We start from the raw sequence: 19,169 nt of genomic DNA on the forward strand, positions 1-19,169 counted from the left end.
GAGTAGCGCCTGTCTATCAAATAGAGCTTCACCAGCCGCCTTCCGTTTCCTGGTCAATGTCACAGAGGGTCCGGATCCACTGGAACTTTAGTATTTTTATTTATCAGGATTCTTTGGTCACATTCATGGCAGAAAGGGTTGTTACTCGTTACACACGATTCATCAGTTCACAACACAGTCACGGACCATTTTGTATCTCTAATTGGACAGTGGTAGCTCAGTGGTTAAGGTACTGGACTAGTAATCTGAAGGTTGCCGGTTCAAGCCTCACCACTACCAGGTTGCCACTGTTGGGCCCCTGAGCAAGGCCCTTAACCCAAAATTGTGTTCAATCATAACTGTAAGTCGCTTCGGATAAAAGCGTCTACTAAATGCCAAAAATGTAAACGTAAATCTAATTCACCTCACCTGCACGTCTTTGGACTGTGTGAGGAAACCAGAGCCCCCGGAGGAAACCCACGCAGGCACGGAAAGAACATGCAAACAAACACAGAAAGGACCAGTACCGCCCCACCTGGGGATCGAACCCAGGACCTTCTTGCCGCTGGAACTCACTAAACGTAAAGTAGGAGTACCCTAAACAGGGCGCTAATCCATTGCAGTCTAACCAGGCTATCAATTCGGGTACTTTTGTGACCCCCTGGATGCAAAACAGGCTGACCGCCAATCCATGGCAAAGCATCACACACCTACTCAATCCTACTCATTGACACCTAGGGGCAGTTTTGAATAACCCTTACAAAGAAGAGACTCATACCCAGGTTACCAGGACCCCGGTGCTGTAAATGTATTAATTAGAAGAGATAAATTTGGCCTACATATAGTAATATAGTGTATACCATTTGATAAAATCTGTAAAAATAATACAAGATCACAATAGCCATGAATTGGAATCTATCTGTGGTCATCAGTGGAGTTTATAAGATATAAGATAAGCTCTATTTATTAAGAATTTCAAAAACAAATCATCACTTTTCTACATCGTCACCGGAGGCATTCTTCCAGCGTCGTACCAACTTTTAAATGTCGTCAGCAAAAAAATTTTTTGTTGAGCGCATGGCCACTGATGCAGAACTGCTTTCACATCATCACATGAAAATCTTCTTCCCCTTAAAGCTTCTTTGAGCGTCCAAAATGGTAGAAATTAGATGGAGCTAAATCCGGACTATAAGCATCTCTCAGGTACGACCGATTACTCCTCCTCCTCCCACCAACAGAACACAAGCAAACTCTTGTTCAACAAATTAGAAAACACAGTAAACAGAAAATTTATTCACAAACACAATTCAGAAATGTCATGTTATTTATTTATTGTCAAATTAATAACCTAAACCTGACTGTTTTTCTTTTTCTTTAAAAAAAGGAAAGCATTTGATGGCACAGATCCTGTCGGAAAAGGCAACACAAATCAGTACTAAATGTGAAATCAGTTTGTTCGTTTTTGGTATGAAAATAGTTTATTAAAACCGAATCCCCATCGCTGGAATATTAAACGAGCTTCACATCTCCACAAACTTAAAAATTATACAAACATCTTATTTCCGGTACAATGTAAACACTGTAAGTTCAAATGTTACAGCAAAAGGGGCTTTATCTGTCTGTTTAGCTTCTTTTTGTCTTTGATGCTCAGGGGAGATTACTTCAAAAAGCAACCCTGCAAATCTAAAAATATTAAGAGTAACGTTAGCATATTTACAGCAGAGCTATTTTCAGTATTTTTTTACGTTTTGGTTTGGATAAGGACCGTTGTCCTTACTAGCTCCAGCCGATTTAGCACTGGACTGTATACACGGGGATGTTAAAGTAGGGACGGCACTGGCTGTGTATCACTGGTTCAGAACAGCATTCAGCACAGTGTTCCACGTCAAGCCAGACACAGTGTAACTCAAATCATAAACACAAGGCCCTGGCATTGAAATTAATTTAATTCAGTCCTACGGAACCACGAACCTTCGAGTAAAACCAGTTCTGGACCAGTTTGGTTAATTTCAGGAGCGTAGTGCCCAAGATCAGCATTAATTAGGATTTTTTTTGTTGGTTTGCTTCGTGTCCACGTACATGATCTTACACTTCATGTCTAAAACAGTTCAATGTGGTGAAACGGACCGCGTTTAAGGCCTATTCACAGAGCAGAAAATAGCTGAGGGGGACATTTGCATACGTCTTTTCTTTAAAGACCAGAACATGTATTGGAATATGTTTATTTCTCAAGCGCTTTATAGTATCAGTATTTACGATATTCACAGACACCCTAATTAACCGATGATTAACATTTACAGGTAAGCTAAACGGACCAGCAGTGCATACCACGTATGTTAAATAATCCTTCAATCAAAGCAGCTGGCTTACAAATAATAATAATTCAATTTAATTTCCAACAGCAGTCAGTTGATTTAATTTGAGAATGGAGAAGAGACTGCTTGTGCGGATATTAGTCATTTTCAGAGGACCGAACCCAATGCAGGCTATGAATACCCATCATTCCAGGCTACTAATTAAAAACACAGTAAAACATATGGTCAAACTTCACTTGCAGTGCTCTGATCAGTTGGTTATCAGAGTAATATTCGGAGATGCTGCCACTGGAACTGCTCACGGTACATTCGAAGCTCTTTCTCATTCAGCTTTTCATTCTGCGCGCTTTAATTCAGTGTAAAGGACCGTGACTGTAGGAGAAATAATTTCTTGCTCATGTGAACAGGCCTTGGAAGTGTATTCCTACACATTTTAGTAAGCAATCACACAAACACACGAGTCTGATTAGTTTTTCTTAAAAAAAAAAAAAAATCAAAAGGACAAATGAAAGTTGGAGTTCACAGCCTAGCCTAAGATTCATCTGCTTTCTTTTCCTCTACAGGTTCACTCTTCTTTTCCGCCTCTGCGCTCTCTTCTTTGGAAGTGGCAGCAGCTTCCTCCCTGGCATCAGAGAGTTCGTTAGTGGATTCGGCGCCGCGCTCGAGGCTGCTCGAGTCTCTGACTGTCTCGTGCCCGTTGGGCTCTAGTTTATCAAGTCTGTCGTCCTTGTCCCAGCGGGTGCTTCTCTCTCTTCGCTTGCCCCGTTCTTCCTCCCGTCCCGGCTCTCGATCCCTCTCCCTTTCAGGACTCCGCCTCCAGTCTCTGCGATCCCGCCCCCTGTCCCAGCCGCCCCTCTGATCCGACTCCTCGTGCCAGCCCCCGAAGCGTTCGCGTCCTTCCGGCCTCTCGCCTCCGAACGGCCTGCGCCCCCCGAAACGCTCCTGCTCCATGTTCCGGTCGCCTCTGAACGGAGGACCCGGAGGTGGAAAAGGGCCCCGCATGGGGTGTGAAGGTGGAGGACCCATGCCGAAAGCTCCGGGTGGAGGCTCCCGGTGCATCATCTGATGCGGGCCTCTGGGGGGCATCATCTGCGGGTGCATAGGGGGCATGCCGGGGCGCAGTGGTGGCATTCCGAAGCGCTGCATGTGAGGGGGAGGGGGCATCGGAGGGCGCTGGAGGGGTATCGCTCCTGGTCTCGTGCCTAAAAGCCCTGGAGGATTTGGCATGTTCATCCCGGGCATCGGTCCTGGTGGAATCTGGTTACCTGGTGAGATAAAAAAGGCTGTTATGATTTATTAGCACTAAAAGCGCACCTCCCAAAGGCTAGGCTGTTTTGGTAACCCCACCCACCCTTGGAAAATAGCCTATCATGTCTTTGCAGGAGCCAGACCGGCCGATAGCGCAGCTGAGATTCAGACCCTGGAACCCTTTACTGCTACACCAACCAAGCACCCCAATAATGATCAATAATATTCATATTAATTTAATATTAATCTGTGATACCAACTTGCAATGCAGCCCTCACTTCCCAGTCCCAAGTTATACAGAAGGAACGGGAACCATAGTTGATAGTTGAATAATAAATGAACTACATAATTAAACTATGCTATCCAGATACCACATATAAATAAAGTCAAACCTTGATGAGCTCTTCAAAACTTAAAAAAATAGCTCTGCATATTAGCCTAGCTCCTACTAATACGCACCAGGAACTGCGCTGAATCCGTCTGCACCTTCTCTGTTCATCCTGGAGCCCATGGCGGCCGGATCTCCAGGCATTTCCTCACCCGGTACAGCAGCTGCTGTGGCAAACATCATAAACCAAACACACGTGTTACGCCCACTTATACTAACAGCTTTACACCATCAGAGAACGATCATAATGACAGGAGAATGTGTGCAGGTCTGACCTGGTGGGATGCCCATGCCTGGTGCGGGTGGATGAGGTCCGACAGCGCCAATAGGTGGCATCGCACCCGGAGGCAGAAATCCTAAAACGTAGTCAGGGACAAACGTGTAAATATGCATACAAAGAAAAAAACATACTGTAGTGCAGAGTTCAAACCAAAAATAATCATTAAATAAACAAATTTTAACAGGCACATAGAAAAGTGAACTTGTACACGAACGCCCCCTTGTGGAGGCTTTACGTTACACACTGTAAACCACAATGGGACCAGATTGGAACTGTTTTATTAATTAAGTATATGTAGTTTTGTGTTTCGTTTTGTTGCATTTGATGCTTTGATTAATTTGATGTGTTTTGATGCATTGCTTGTGTTAAAAATCCTGAACAAAATGTGGGTGGCTTGAAAAATAGTCTGAAAAACCCTGCTGTGGTGAAAAATACAGCTCAACAAGAGTGGACAAATGACTAGCCTGGGCACCTGGAACAAGCAGATTTTTTGTACAGGCTGTGTTTCATTTGGAAAACAATATTTTTCTTATTGCTATGTGAAGGAATTTAGTTAATACAAAGATGTGCCAAAACATTAGGACCAAGCGTCTTAACATGCTGCAGAGACATGGACTCTACTGGGCATTTAATGCAGTCCATGTGCAGGTCATTCAGCATCTGTATGTTGCTGGTGGATCGCCGGACATTGCATCACGGTTCCATCGCATGACGTGACTGGGACAACTGTTAAAAAAAAGGGGTTGCCTTGCACTTTTCTGCAGGGCGGTCCTAATGTTGTGGCTCATCAGGAGACAAATATATTAATTCAGTGCAACGTTCTGAAACTCTTTTATTAGTATGACTTTGGAATTCAGTGAGCTTGCGTGACATAACTGTAAGAGCCACACTGTTATGAGGTTAGTGCCTGAATTCCCAGGATTTAAAGCCTAGGCTGGGCACATAAATACAGCCATGTTTAATTAATCATAAACACACAGCTAACAGCGATATTTAGGTTGTAATATTGACGTGATAACAGTACCAGGAGGCATCTGCATGGGGTTAAACCCAGGCCTTATAAAAGGTCCAGGAGGAGGAGGGACGCCAGGTGGAAATGATGGTGGTGGGATGTTCATAGGAGCAGGGAAACCTGGTGGTGGAACACCCACAGGCCCAGGAGTCCCTACTGGCTGAACTGGAGTAGCCTGAAAGAAAGAGTACAAGATATTTAAGTACATCGTATCTTGATTACTTGATTGTCTAAAACTCCATACTGAGCCTGAACCCGCCTCAACCCTGTCCAGGATAAAGCGGTTAATGAAAACAGAACAAATAAATGGATTCTGATTGGTCATTTCAAGGCCTGTGTTCTGCTGTGTGCGCGCGCCTGTCCAAAACAGCTGTAGGAGTAAAACAGACCCCAGCAGGATACTGACCACTAAATTGTAGTTACCTGAACAGGCTGTACGGCCGGGCTCTTGTCTGCCTGACCCACGTCGGCTCGGCCGTTTTGGGACGCCTCGTCTTTCTTTTCCGGCTCGTTTTGAACCACCTTCCACTCTGAAAGGAACAGATTCGAAAGAAAAGACCCGTATTAACATTAAACTGTGTTTCGGTGTGACAAGTCTGTGTCAACACACATAATTATTACAGCTAGAATGACTACAAAACAGTCACATGATTTAAATTGTATGTATGTACACACGCATTATAGCATAGTGGAATACTAAGGTCAATCTCATTACCCGGGGACAGCGTCTCTGCGTCCAGCATGCCCCCCTCTTTAAAGTCATCCAGCTCCTCGCCTTTAATTTTGGACCAGGGGACATAGGTGACGCCGAGCTCTACGTCCCAGAACTGCTTCAGATCTGACTTGATGCCTTTGTTCAGAGCCCAGGCGATCTGCGGCAAGAGGTGAAGGTTTAGTGCTCATGTGATTATGAATGATGAATAATATGTACACAGTTGATACCAGAGATGAACAAAACATGAGATCAAAAGCTTTTAATGCTAACCCGGTCTATGAGGACACTGTCTAATAAAGTAAATAAAATAGAACAAGTCCGTATCTCAGTTTTGAACCACACTAGTGTCGTTTTGGGAGTATGCTTCGGGTCATTGTTTTGCCTCATTACTAACATGCTGTTTACAAGATCCTGACTTAATTTAGACATGTTTCATGGACTTGCTTTTGCTTAATGCTACGCTAGCAGATTCTGAAAGAAGCTCCTAATTAACCATGTTAGAGCTACGGGAACAGCTACTGCAACAGCGACTCTTGCTGTCCAATCCAGGCTCTAACGGGAGCCACGGAGGAATATCGAGGATGCGGAGCTCATGTGATCAAGCAAGAAAACGCGCTTACAGACCGTCGCAGCTCAGATATCTTAAACTGGCCGACATCGCTGACTTATGGGCCTACCATAAATAGTCTGTGGTATAAAGCTGGGCTCAACCAGGCAAAGAGCCAAACATAAGGGCTTATGACAGGCTTTTAAATGACTGGTCCACCCCTGATATACTGTATATACTGTATATTTACACTTATTTAGAGTCCAGTACCTTAATGGCTTTTTGGTTGACTTTGAAAGTGCCCCTGCTGAGCTTCTGCAGGGCTCGGTTGGCATCCTGCCGATGACTCATGACGATGTAGGCGCAGCCTCGAGGAGGAATCATCTACCGAACAGACACACACAAAGAACACAAATCAGAATATACTGTATAAACATCACTAAAATAACCCACATGTAGGTTTTAATAATAATAAGAAAATGCCACTAATTGCCAGGCTGTAAATACATTAGTTTGTGCTTGTGATTAGTTCTGTGTGCTCGTCATATGTAAACACATGTGAAACCTCTGATAGATGCTTGATATGCACGTATCTGGGTTTGAATCTCATGTTTTTAAGACAATCATCCTCAGAGCAGCATAAATGCTTCGTAATAAAGCAGAAATTAATGCGAACGCACCCTCTACTAGATAGAAACAAGTCACACAGTAAGAACGGTGTAAGTTAAGCTTTCTGATTTACATTTTTAGCATTTAACAGACGCTTTGACCCAAAGCGACTTACAATATACAGTCTAAGCAAATGAGGGTTAAGGGCTTTGCTCAAGGGCCCAACAGTGGCAACCTTCTGTTTACTAGAACAGTACCCTAACCGTCGGGCTACAACTGCAGCTAAACAGCAAGTAGGGCTGCAAAATCAACTGCATTTTTATTATCATAATACAAAGCCACAAAATAAATACAGTATACAATAAAAAGCAACTAAAAGTTGCACGTAAAGCCACATTTACACTGTTTTTTATGCATTTATTAGGATTTTAACATCAAGTTTTACACCTTGGTTGCATTCATGACAGGACAGGTAGATACTCATTACACAAGATTCATCAGTTCACCTTACTTGTACGTCTTTGTACTGTGGGAGGAAACCGGAGCTCCTGAAGGAAACCCCCACAGACACGGGAAGAACATGCTAACTTCACACAGAAAGGACCCGGACCGTCCCCATCTGCGGATCGAACCCAGGAATCGAACTCTTCTTGCTGTGAGGCGACAGTGCTACCCACCGAGGCACTGTGCCGCCCATGTTTACACTGGTCATATCATAATATTTAGAAAGTTTACTTTAATATAGTTTAATTTAGGTTGTTTAGGTCCGTGGTCTCTAACCACCAGGCCACGGACCAGTACCAGTCCATGGGTCATTTAATACCGGGCCACACAGAAAGAATGAATGATTTGAGGTTGCTAGAAAAGCAGATTTCACTGCTTCTATTTCAGGTGTTATTGTCTCATATCACCCCTAGGTGGGAGCAGCGCTCATTTTACATCACTTGGTGAGCATCACTTGTGAGATATGAAATTATCTCTTATATGAAACCGGTCCGTGATGCAGAGAAGGTTGAGGACCGCTGGTTTAAGTCACATTGCCTGTTTTTGAGCTTCTACTTTTTGCACTGATGCAATAAGAACGTTTCTATCAGCTCAGTTTACTTCACGAAGAGGAATGTTATTGTGTTTTATAGATAAAATTAGTGTATCTACGCAACTATCACATGCTGTACTGTTATTGCAGTTTGTATGGCATACAATAGAGCTGAATGATGTCTATAAGTCAATAGCAAAAATGAATCTTCATTTATGTAAGTATCTTTTCAGTGCTACCAAGTGTTTGACCATACTTACATTTATCGACTCTATAGGGCCAAACTCCTCTAACAAGCACGCCACGTCCTGTTGTTGGGTCCTCTTATCCAGCTGGCCAATCCAAAGAGTCGTGCTGCACACTGCGGGAAAACACAGACCGTGTGAGAGAGCAAAAAAACCCCTTGGGCATCACAGTGAAATTCAACACTTTATTTCCAACATACACACCGCACTAAGCTTGAGACTCACCGCTCAGCGTGTCGGGTTTGATGGGCGGCAGGCCTTGATGTCTGCGCTCTCGCTCCCGTTCTCGTTCCCTCCTCTCCTGGGATCGAGATCGGGGCGAGTGGCGCCGCCTCTCTCTGGATCGGGAGCGGGAGCGCCGGTGCCGGGAGCGTCTGGAGCGGGAACCTGAGCGCGACCGCCTCCTCTTCGGAGATCTGAGGGGAAAAATACAGCATTATATAAGTGCAGAGATATCTGAGGTTTAGCAGGAACGTGTTGCTATAATGACTAACTGCATATTTATAATCTTATATTTTACCTTGAACCAGACCGTGACCGCGTCCTACTGCCGTCTTGTCTTGCGTCAAACTGTGCCGAGGCCTCCTGTGTTAAAAATGCAATAATAAACCATATAAGACAGAAATTTAAACATATTTGGGGCTAAAATGAGGGTTAACAAAAGGCTGTGTTGTTTACGAGCAAGAAATTTCAGAATTTGACCACATATAGTCCTCATAATGTTTGTTTCTTCCATATACACAATTGTATAACCAATCTTTTATTTAAATCCACCTTAAACTATGCCCTACTGTGCAGTTTGAGATGTTTTGCTGCTCACTATGTTAATTTCCAGTCAAGATTGAACCAGTATGACTATTATCCTTTGATCTCTCACATTAACAAGCCAATTCGAGCACCAGAATTGCATCTCACTGGATGTTTTTTGCTTATTGCACTATTCTAACTTCATAGAGAATTACTAACATCTATAATACTGAATGCTGGGAGTCTTGCCTGATGCTGATGTGCAGGCATGATCTGAGAAGGAAAGGCTCCCGGGTATCCAGCAGACCCTGCGTTAGGTGGCACCATCCCTGGGTAAGGCTGACGGGGCATCTGGTTGAAAGCCTGGTGCTGGCCGTTCGGTGGGAGAAGCTGCTAAATGACGTAGAAATGAAGGCATTTTAGAGAGACATCAGCTGAGAAGCCAACACAGAGTGCGTGTGCTTGTCCGGCCTGCCTGCAGTTCATACCGATGGTCTATTAAAAACGTACGGCGCATCATGTAGAGGGGAATCGGAGAGCGGCAACAACAGTGATGAGCAGCTCAGGTATTATAGAAAATCAAGCAAGAATGAGCAAGAACTTTATTTGCATCACTGCAACAATTAGTCACTTCAATTCCCAAATGATTAAAAAGTATAATTAATTAAATAATTAACCATTTAAAGCTTAAACCTTTGTATTAAAACTGGAGTGCTTATTTGACCTTCTGTGAAATACCAAAAAAAATTTAATAAGAGTTTGCATATTTGAGTTCTGTATCATATGTGATACATCAGGAATTAAGGCATTAATCTTTTAAAACATTTATTGTTTACTGTACATTTTTAGCAAACAAAAATGTACAGAACATATTTTTTAACCCACAACCATTGGATCGGCACTAAAAATTTAAATAAAGTGTGGGTCATGTAGAGGTCTCTAAAACTCATGTATCAAATAAGATACGCTTGGCATTAAGGGGTTAATTTATTTATTTATTTGGATTTTAATGCCATGTTTAACACATATGTGTCATTTAATGGCAAAACAGGTATTATGTTCTTATTATGTGCTTGTTTTATCTTGTCTCCTTATAATTTGGGCTATTTTATATATATTTTTAAAAAGTATAATTATTAGGAAATGTAATTTAACTCAGTGGTAAACATGTGTGTCCTAATTATTAACAATTAATTAATAATAATGCATAGTCGGAAAATACATGAAATGAAGCAACACATACCTGTTGGTCCTGACCCATTCCCATCATGTGTGGCCGGAAATGCTGCATCTGACCAGCAGCCTGTGGAAAAGCTGCTGATGCCTGCTGAGGATGCTGGACGCCTTCCGTGTAGCCACTGTGGACACAGATCAGTCAGAAGTTCCAATAGGTCTGTTCAATATATCGTTCATGACCACAATATTACAAATCTCTGTTCGCCTACATCTACTGGTGTTTGGACTATTACAGTCCATAGTGAGCTGCCTCGCTGCCTACACGGCAGCTGCCTCAGTACAGAGGATTCTAATAAGACTTGGACACAACCTTTAAGGCTGTGCTGTAAAACGTCATCAAAGTGCGAATATGAGACGAATCTGCATTAGTGTGGAATAAGCATCAGATCCAGGGTTACAGCTCCACGTGTATCTGCGTTTATCTGGATTTTCCTCCCTGTTTCACTTTTAAACTTGTGTTACAGCTCAAAATCAGCTTCTCCCAGAGTCTAAAATGCTTCTGGTTGAAAATAAAGCTTAACGTGGTTTAATGTGGTAAAAGAAGGAGACAGGAGCACTAAACTTCTCTTCATTATTACTGCTCATAAGTTCCTCCACTAATCACATTCCTCACTCGCTGTTTTACTACAATAAGTCACTGTTTGTACAGCCTGAGTCGCTTTTACCGCATCATATCAAACAGTTCGTCTCATTGGAGGAGCTTTGAAAAGACCTACACACTCCATAAGACACACCGGAACAACCGGTGCAAAAGCCTAGACTCGGATGTAAATAAAACCTTATAAGTAACAGAATTAAGTCGTACAAAGTCTGCTGGACAGACAGGGCGTCGTCCTTCTTGGCTTCGTCTCCACCATCAGGCTCGTCGTCGTAATCGAAACGATCCAGAAGTTTCTGAAAAAGAAGAACGAGCAGCAGTATGAGACACCCTTCAAACTAAGAATCGCGAGTGTAAACAAGCTTAACTGTCGTACTTTGTCGAAGGTCGCTTTCTTCTCCATGGGCTGCATGGCGTGCGCGATGCCCTGAGCTAAACCGGCGGACGGCTGAATCGCCGAGGTCTGCACCGGGACGTGGGCGATCAGGTTGTTCTCCAGCGTCGGAGACTGCGGCTTGAGCGGCTGCTGGAAGTTCTGTAGCATCTGCTGAAGCTGCAAATACAATAACGGTTAAGAAGACGCACACGAAGGATTCGTAACATAACATGACATATCACATGCATAACATAACGGTACCTGCTGGCCTTGCGAGGACTGGAAGAGTTGGGCTACCGCAGCAAAAGCATCAGAGTTCTGCAGCTGAGGGATGGACATGGGTGTCGGTAAGGGTACCTGTACGGGTACAGAGTTAACCTGCGCCGCCGGGTGGCTCTCAGGTTCCCTCGCCGGGGACGGAGGAGACGCTGCTGCGAAGTAAAGAAATAAAACCCTTCCAGTTCTGATTTTAGGGCTATTTAAAATACCGTGTGTGTGTGTGTGTGTGTTTTAATACACTCAGAAAGGACAGAGAGGAGACGTCTTACCCCCGTCTGGGCCATTATCCATGGCTGAAAATGTGGCCGAGCTGCTGGTGCCCGCAGCCATGTCCAGAAGGGGCTGAATGACCTCGATCTTAAAGACGCCGTTCTTCTGCCACAGGTTCAGGACGCGCACGATTTTACTCTGCAGGAACGGACACACAAGTCAGTTACATCAAATAAATAACACACAGTCGAAGTCATGTTTCTTGAGCTGGCTTGGTTGGTATATAAAGTGCGTCATGGGTAAAATCGTCTTCACTGGGGTGGACGAGATCCTCCAGCAAGACGATGCGACGAGTCACATGGCTAGAAATGTCCCGACACTGGTTGGAAGATCATGACCGAGACTTCCAGGTACTACCCTGGCCCTCTAATTCCTCAGACTTGAACCCAATTGAGCATCTGTGGGACCACCTTGATTGTCATGTTCGCTCTATGGATCCTCCACCACGCCCCCTCCAGCAGCTGTGGGATGCACGGCAGTCGGGATACCTGTGACAACCTACCAGGACCATATTGAGTCACTCCCTGTCTGTCTAGCTGTCTAGGGCTTTACTGTTTTAGCAAGATTCTGCCCTGTGCACAAAACAAGCTTCATAAAGACACAGTGTGGAGGAACGTCAGCGGCCTGCACGGAGCCCTGAACCCTTAAACCTCAACCCTACTCAACACTAACACCTCAGGGATGAACCGGATGGTCACCTGTGTATGTAATGTGGGAATATGCATGTTTTATTGACGTACAGCAGGTTTGTGTAGTCAAGTATTGACCTTGATACCCTCCAATGCTGTACAGTAGAAGTGTGTTATTTATTTATTTATTTATGTTTAACGCCATATCAGCACATTAAGGCTTTTTATACAGCAGAACGTAGGTTGTCATGTGTGTGTGTGTGCGTATATGTGTGTGTGTGTGTGTGTGTGTGTGAGAGCATACCCGATCCTCAGTGGGACAGAGACAGAGGTTCTCAAAAGTCCCTGTAATGTTCTTAGTGAACCGTGGACCGAACACGTCCTTGTCGGCACCGAACTGATGCCGTGACTGACGAACTATAGAGTCCACGACGTACAGTCCTGGTACTTTATACTCAGGTTTACACTGTGAACACAGATTAATGCATTTAGAAACAGTCACACCAGGAAAAACAATCCAGGAATAAATAGCATGAAAGCAAACGTACCTTCTTAATAAACTTTTCAACAATCTGGACAACGTGTTTGTATAACTGGGGGGGGGGGGGGGGGGGGGACAAAACAAAGCTGTTAATTTGAAGCTTAATTAAAGCCACAATAGAAAAAGATGGATTTGGTACAAACCTATTATATCAATATAAATACTACATAATAAATGACAGCTTATAAGGTAGAAGTTTGACAATCATCATCAGCTGAATGACACCGTAACAGGGTGCACTTACTTTAATAGCTTTTATGGCAGACTTTGTGATGGAGATCATCTTAGCCCTGGAGATGGGAGGTTTTGTGTCCATCAACGAGAACAGCTGGAATTGAAACACAGTCGGGTTTGAGGATAAAATATCCGGGAGATCCTGCAACATCACTCACGTTGGATTAAAATTCCTTATTATAATAATTATAAGCAGAAAAATGGCAACCGTCTAACGATGGAAAGCTACACCAATACAGACTAGAATAACGTTGTGGGTATACAATTACTGTCTGTAGCCTGTTTGTCATTCTGTACACTTAGTCACCCCACATAGCCCATTTATTAATCGAAACAGACCCCATAGGCCTCGACAGTCCAGATTCCAGATGATGTTTAAGTGGTATCAATAAATGCAAATACCAGGTATGTACATAACAGAGATGGGGACTTGAGTCTGCGACACACACAGCAACCTCAGACTCGTGACTCGACTTGGACTCTCGACTAAAGACTCGTGACTTGACTCGGACTCTAGTCTAAAGACTCGTGATTCCACTCGGACTCTAACCTAAAGACTCGTGATTCGACTCGGACTCTAACCTAAAGACTCGTGATTCGACTCGGACTCTAACCTAAAGACTCGTGATTCGACTCGGACTCTAGCCTAAAGACTCGTGATTCGACTCTGACTCTAACCTAAAGACTCGTGATTCGACTCGGACTCTAGCCTAAAGACTCGTGATTCGACTCTGACTCTAGCCTAAAGACTCGTGACTCTAGACTAAAGACTTGTGACTCGGACTCTAGCCTAAAGACTCGTGATTCGACTCGGACTCTAGCCTAAAGACTCGTGACTCTAGACTAAAGACTCGTGACTCGGACTCTAGTCTAAAGACTCGTGACTCGACTCGGACTCTAGTCTAAAGACTCGTGATTCGACTCGGACTCTAACCTAAAGACTCGTGATTCGACTCGGACTCTAGCCTAAAGACTCGTGATTCGACTCGGACTCTAACCTAAAGACTCGTGATTCGACTCGGACTCTAGTCTAAAGACTCGTGATTCGACTCGGACTCTAGCCTAAAGACTCGTGATTCGACTCGGACTCTAACCTAAAGACTCGTGATTCGACTCGGACTCTAGTCTAAAGACTCGTGATTCGACTCGGACTCTAACCTAAAGACTCGTGATTCGACTCGGACTCTAACCTAAAGACTCGTGATTCGACTCGGACTCTAACCTAAAGACTCGTGATTCGACTCGGACTCTAACCTAAAGACTCGTGATTCGACTCGGACTCTAGTCTAAAGACTCGTGATTCGACTCGGACTCTAGTCTAAAGACTCGTGATTCGACTCGGACTCTAGTCTAAATACTCGTGATTCGACTCGGACTCTAACCTAAAGACTCGTGATTCGACTCGGACTCTAACCTAAAGACTCATGATTCGACTCGGACTCTAACCTAAAGACTCGTGATTCGACTCGGACTCTAACCTAAAGACTCGTGATTCGACTCGGACTCTAGTCTAAAGACTCGTGATTCGACTCGGACTCTAACCTAAAGACTCGTGATTCGACTCGGACTCTAACCTAAAGACTCGTGATTCGACTCGGACTCTAACCTAAAGACTCGTGATTCGACTCGGACTCTAGTCTAAAGACTCGTGATTCGACTCGGACTCTAACCTAAAGACTCGTGATTCGACTCGGACTCTAGCCTAAAGAGTCCAAATCCCTACAGGGAATGTAATGATTACCTGGCTTACCGATAACCGACAAAGAAATGGTCGTTTGATTCATTCAGACTGTCGATTTGACTAGTTATTGAACTAGTAACATTCGACAGTGACAGTCAATTATCAGTTGAGGGAAATTGGCAAATTTTGCATCCCTCCGAAGAGCAAAAATGGTCAAATCAGCTGATCAGTTTGTTTACATCTGACCGTGTTTACTGTGAAAAGCATCTAATCTAATTCCAAAGCGACTTACAGTACTGTGACACTGTACTGTCTGAGCAATTGAGGGTTAAGGGCCTTAATGAAGGGCCCAACAGTGGCAACCTGGCAGTGGTGGGGCTTGAACCAGTGACCTTTCGATTACTAGTCCAGTACCTTAACCACTAGGCTACAACTGCCCAACAACCTAAAATCAAAACAACTCTTATTAACCCTATTTACACAAACAAAAGGTCAGTAGGACAGTTGTAGCCTAGTGGTTAAGATACTGGGCTTGAATTTAGAAGGTCGCTGGTTCAAGCCCCACCACTGCCAGGTTGTCACTGCTGGGCCCTTGAGTAAGGCCCTTAACCCTTAATTGCTTAGACAATTGCTTTGGGACAGTTGTGGCCTAGCGGTTAAGGTACTGGACTAGTAATCGAAAGGTCACTGGTTCAAGCCCCACCACTGCCAGGTTGCCACTGTTGGGCCCTTAAGCAAGGCCCTGAACCTTCAACTGTTTAGATATTACACTTTGTGGATAAAAAGCGTCTGCTAAATGCCAAAAATGTAAATGACCCACAGTGACCCTGGTCAGATTATGGCCAGCCAGGGCGTGACGTCACATTTCCAGAATCCAGACTAAACAACAATAAAGCCATCAGGTTGTAAGTGTGATGATCTGGTATATTTCATATCTTAGGGTTCCTCCACATCAGCCTGCACATCTGTAAACGCAGTAGTGCCGCACGGTTCGGTTCTGATCCCTGATTCACACCTCGATCACCAACCTGTCAGACTGGCTGACCAAAACAAACCACTAAACCGGTTAGCACGCAGCTCCAAGAGCTCACTTATAACTTCTAAGGTGTTTCTTAGATGAATAAGATATACATCTTTATTTATGATGCTTTATATGGATGTAAATAAAGCCACGCTTGGACCATAAGCACACACGAGGTGGATTTAATCCAACCACTCCGACATAGCAACACTAGCGCACTGCTAACAGACAACACAACAAACACTGCACATCAGGAGACTAAAATACGCATTTATATCCATCATGTTTGCAGTTTTGTGCTTGTTTTAATAGCAAATAAAAACCAAAGCATGGAATATTATGATAGGTGATGGTGTGGTCTGAGCAGCAGAACCGCTACCTAGTGTTAGCATTAGCATTAGCCGATAGCCACCCACCTATCTGCAGACAAAAACAACAAATCCATATTACAATAATTACACTTATCAGCTGATTGGGTTTTACTAATGTTAACGCAAATATACACCATTTCATAACAATCCACAATGGCACGAATTAATACAATTAAAAGGTGTGTTTTCAACAACACGGCCTATTATTAGGGTGATTACGCTAAGCTAATGCTAACTCGCTAGCAGCACAGTTATTGACACACGTTAGCATCGTAATGCGCTCGTGCTAAGCTCGGACTGACCTCGTTGTTAAACGCGTTGACTGCATCCATCGTGTCTGTCCGGGTTGACTCTCGTTTTGCGGTTAAATTTCCAAATAAATGAAGAATTGAGCCTTAACGGGCCATGCCAACATGTCCGCCTCTCCTTCACCCTCACTACAGGAGCGGAGTCAGTGCGGCGCGCACGGCATGTCGGGAATGATTCGGTGTAGTCCCGGTGCCCTCCACTAGGTGGCGATGTGAACAGTTTGTTTATTATGAGTGTTTGCAGGATTCATTCAGTCATTGTTTTACCACCTACTCAGGGTCGCGGTGGGTCGGGTACACTGTCAAGAGAAAGAGAGAGAGAGTCTTTAGGGCCTTACTCAAGGGCCCAACAGCAGCAACCTGGCAGCGGTGGGTCTTGAACCAGCGACCTTTCGATTACTAGTCCAGTACCTTAACCTGACTGCATGTCTCTACAGAGACCCACACAGACACGGGGAGAACATGCAAATTTCACACAGAAAGGACCCGGATCGGACCGCTTTACCTTGGAATCAAATCCAGGACCTTCCCACCCTCCTCTATAGATGGCGCTATTGTTTCAGAAATTAAAGGGACACCTGAAGGGAAGCTTCGAACTGTGAGGAATTATTTTTAATACATATAATAAGTTATTCTACTAATCACAAACACTAATACTACGACTATTACTAATACATCTACTAATACCACTACGACTACTATTACTAATACAACTACTACCACTAATACCACTACTACTATTCCTAATACAACTACTAATACCACTACCACTAATACCACTACTACTATTACTAATACAACTACTAATACTACAACTACTACTATTACTAATGCAACTACTAATACTACTACTACTATTACTAATACTACTACTACTACCACTAATACCACCACTACTACTATTACTAATACAACTACTAATACCACTAATACCACCACTACTACTACTATTACTAATACAACTACTAATACCACTACCACTAATACCACCACTACTACTACTATTACTACAACTACTAATACCACTACCACTAATACCACCACTACTACTACTACTATTACTACAACTACTAATACCACTACCACTAATACCACCACTACTACTACTACTATTACTACAACTACTAATACCACTACCACTAATACCACCACTACTACTACTATTACTATTACAACTACTAATACCACTACCACTAATACCACCACTACTACTACTACTACTATTACTACAACTACTAATACCACTACTACTACCACTAATACAACTACCACTACTACTGCTATTACTAATACAACTACTAATACTACTACCACTAATACCACTACCACTACTACTACTATTACTAATACAACTACTAATACCACTACCACTACTGCTACAACTATTACTACAACTACTAATACCACTACTATTACTATTACAACTACTAATACCACTACTGCTACCACTAATACCACCACTACTACTATTACTAATACAACTACTACCACTAATACCACTACTACTATTACTAATACAACTACTAATACCACTACCACTAATACCACTACTACTATTACTAATACAACTACTAATACTACCACTACTACTATTACTAATGCAACTACTAATACTACTACTACTATTACTAATACTACTACTACTACCACTAATACCACCACTACTACTATTACTAATACAACTACTAATACCACTAATACCACCACTACTACTACTATTACTAATACAACTACTAATACCACTACCACTAATACCACCACTACTACTACTACTATTATTACAACTACTAATACCACTACCACTAATACCACCACTACTACTACTACTATTACTACAACTACTAATACCACTACCACTAATACCACCACTACTACTACTATTACTAATACAACTACTAATACCACTACCACTAATACCACCACTACTACTACTACTATAACTACTAATACCACTACTACTACCACTAATACAACTACCACTACTACTACTATTACTAATACAACTACTAATACTACTACCACTAATACCACTACCACTACTACTACTATTACTAATACAACTACTAATACCACTAACACTACTGCTACAACTATTACTACAACTACTAATACCACTACTATTACTACTACTATTACTATTACAACTACTAATACCACTACTGCTACCACTAATACCGCCACTACTACTACTATTAACAAATACTACTACTACTACTACTGCTACTGCTGCTACTATTACTAATACAACTACTAATATCACTACTACTACTACTACTGCTAACAAATACTACTACTACTGCTGCTACTAAAGCTACTACTACTAATACCAACACCACTACTATTACTACTACTGCTGCTACTAAAGTTACTACTACTATATTACTACTACTATGATTACTATTACTACTACCACTGCTACTAATACCACCACCACCACCTCTACTACTACTACTAATACAATTACTACTATTAACAAATACTACTCCTACTGCTGCTACTGAAGC

The 19,169-nt window shown here is 42.9% G+C and overlaps 1 protein-coding gene across 5 annotated transcripts; it reads right to left on the reverse strand.

Annotated features, from left to right (window-relative positions):
- Positions 1–1,285: 1,285 nt before the first annotated feature.
- On the reverse strand, positions 1,286–16,788 carry scaf4a (SR-related CTD-associated factor 4a). Of its 5 annotated transcripts, none has more exons than XM_063013889.1 (20): positions 16,660–16,788; positions 13,295–13,378; positions 13,058–13,102; positions 12,814–12,975; positions 11,880–12,018; positions 11,593–11,762; positions 11,332–11,508; positions 11,163–11,251; positions 10,365–10,479; positions 9,371–9,511; positions 8,895–8,959; positions 8,600–8,790; positions 8,390–8,490; positions 6,755–6,868; positions 5,938–6,094; positions 5,646–5,752; positions 5,235–5,397; positions 4,206–4,286; positions 4,002–4,094; positions 1,286–3,559 (listed from the first exon to the last, which is right to left on the reverse strand). In XM_063013889.1, exons 1-20 carry the CDS (start codon positions 16,687–16,689, stop codon positions 2,826–2,828), a joined length of 2,958 nt encoding a protein of 985 aa, XP_062869959.1. In that variant the 5' UTR covers positions 16,690–16,788; the 3' UTR covers positions 1,286–2,825. The 5 variants fall into 5 exon arrangements, with proteins under 5 accessions (XP_062869959.1, XP_062869957.1, XP_062869958.1 ...); XM_063013887.1 differs by having other exon boundaries at positions 4,002–4,097; XM_063013888.1 differs by having other exon boundaries at positions 9,371–9,514.
- Between the last annotated feature and the right edge of the window lie 2,381 nt (positions 16,789–19,169).

Source organism: Trichomycterus rosablanca, chromosome 18, assembly GCF_030014385.1.
Source record: "Trichomycterus rosablanca isolate fTriRos1 chromosome 18, fTriRos1.hap1, whole genome shotgun sequence".
Classification (NCBI taxonomy): Eukaryota; Metazoa; Chordata; class Actinopteri; order Siluriformes; family Trichomycteridae; genus Trichomycterus; species Trichomycterus rosablanca.

Bases quoted from the DNA above. Each gene is read 5' to 3' on its own strand.
- scaf4a (XM_063013885.1), bottom strand. From the start codon at position 16,689: ATGGATGCAGTCAACGCGTTTAACAACGAG. The intron at 13,379-16,659 runs GTCAGTCCGAGC...TTTCAATTCCAG, and splicing joins TCAACGCGTTTAACAACGAG to CTGTTCTCGTTGATGGACAC. The intron at 8,491-8,599 runs GTGAGTCTCAAG...GTTTTCCCGCAG, and splicing joins CAAACCCGACACGCTGAGCG to TGTGCAGCACGACTCTTTGG.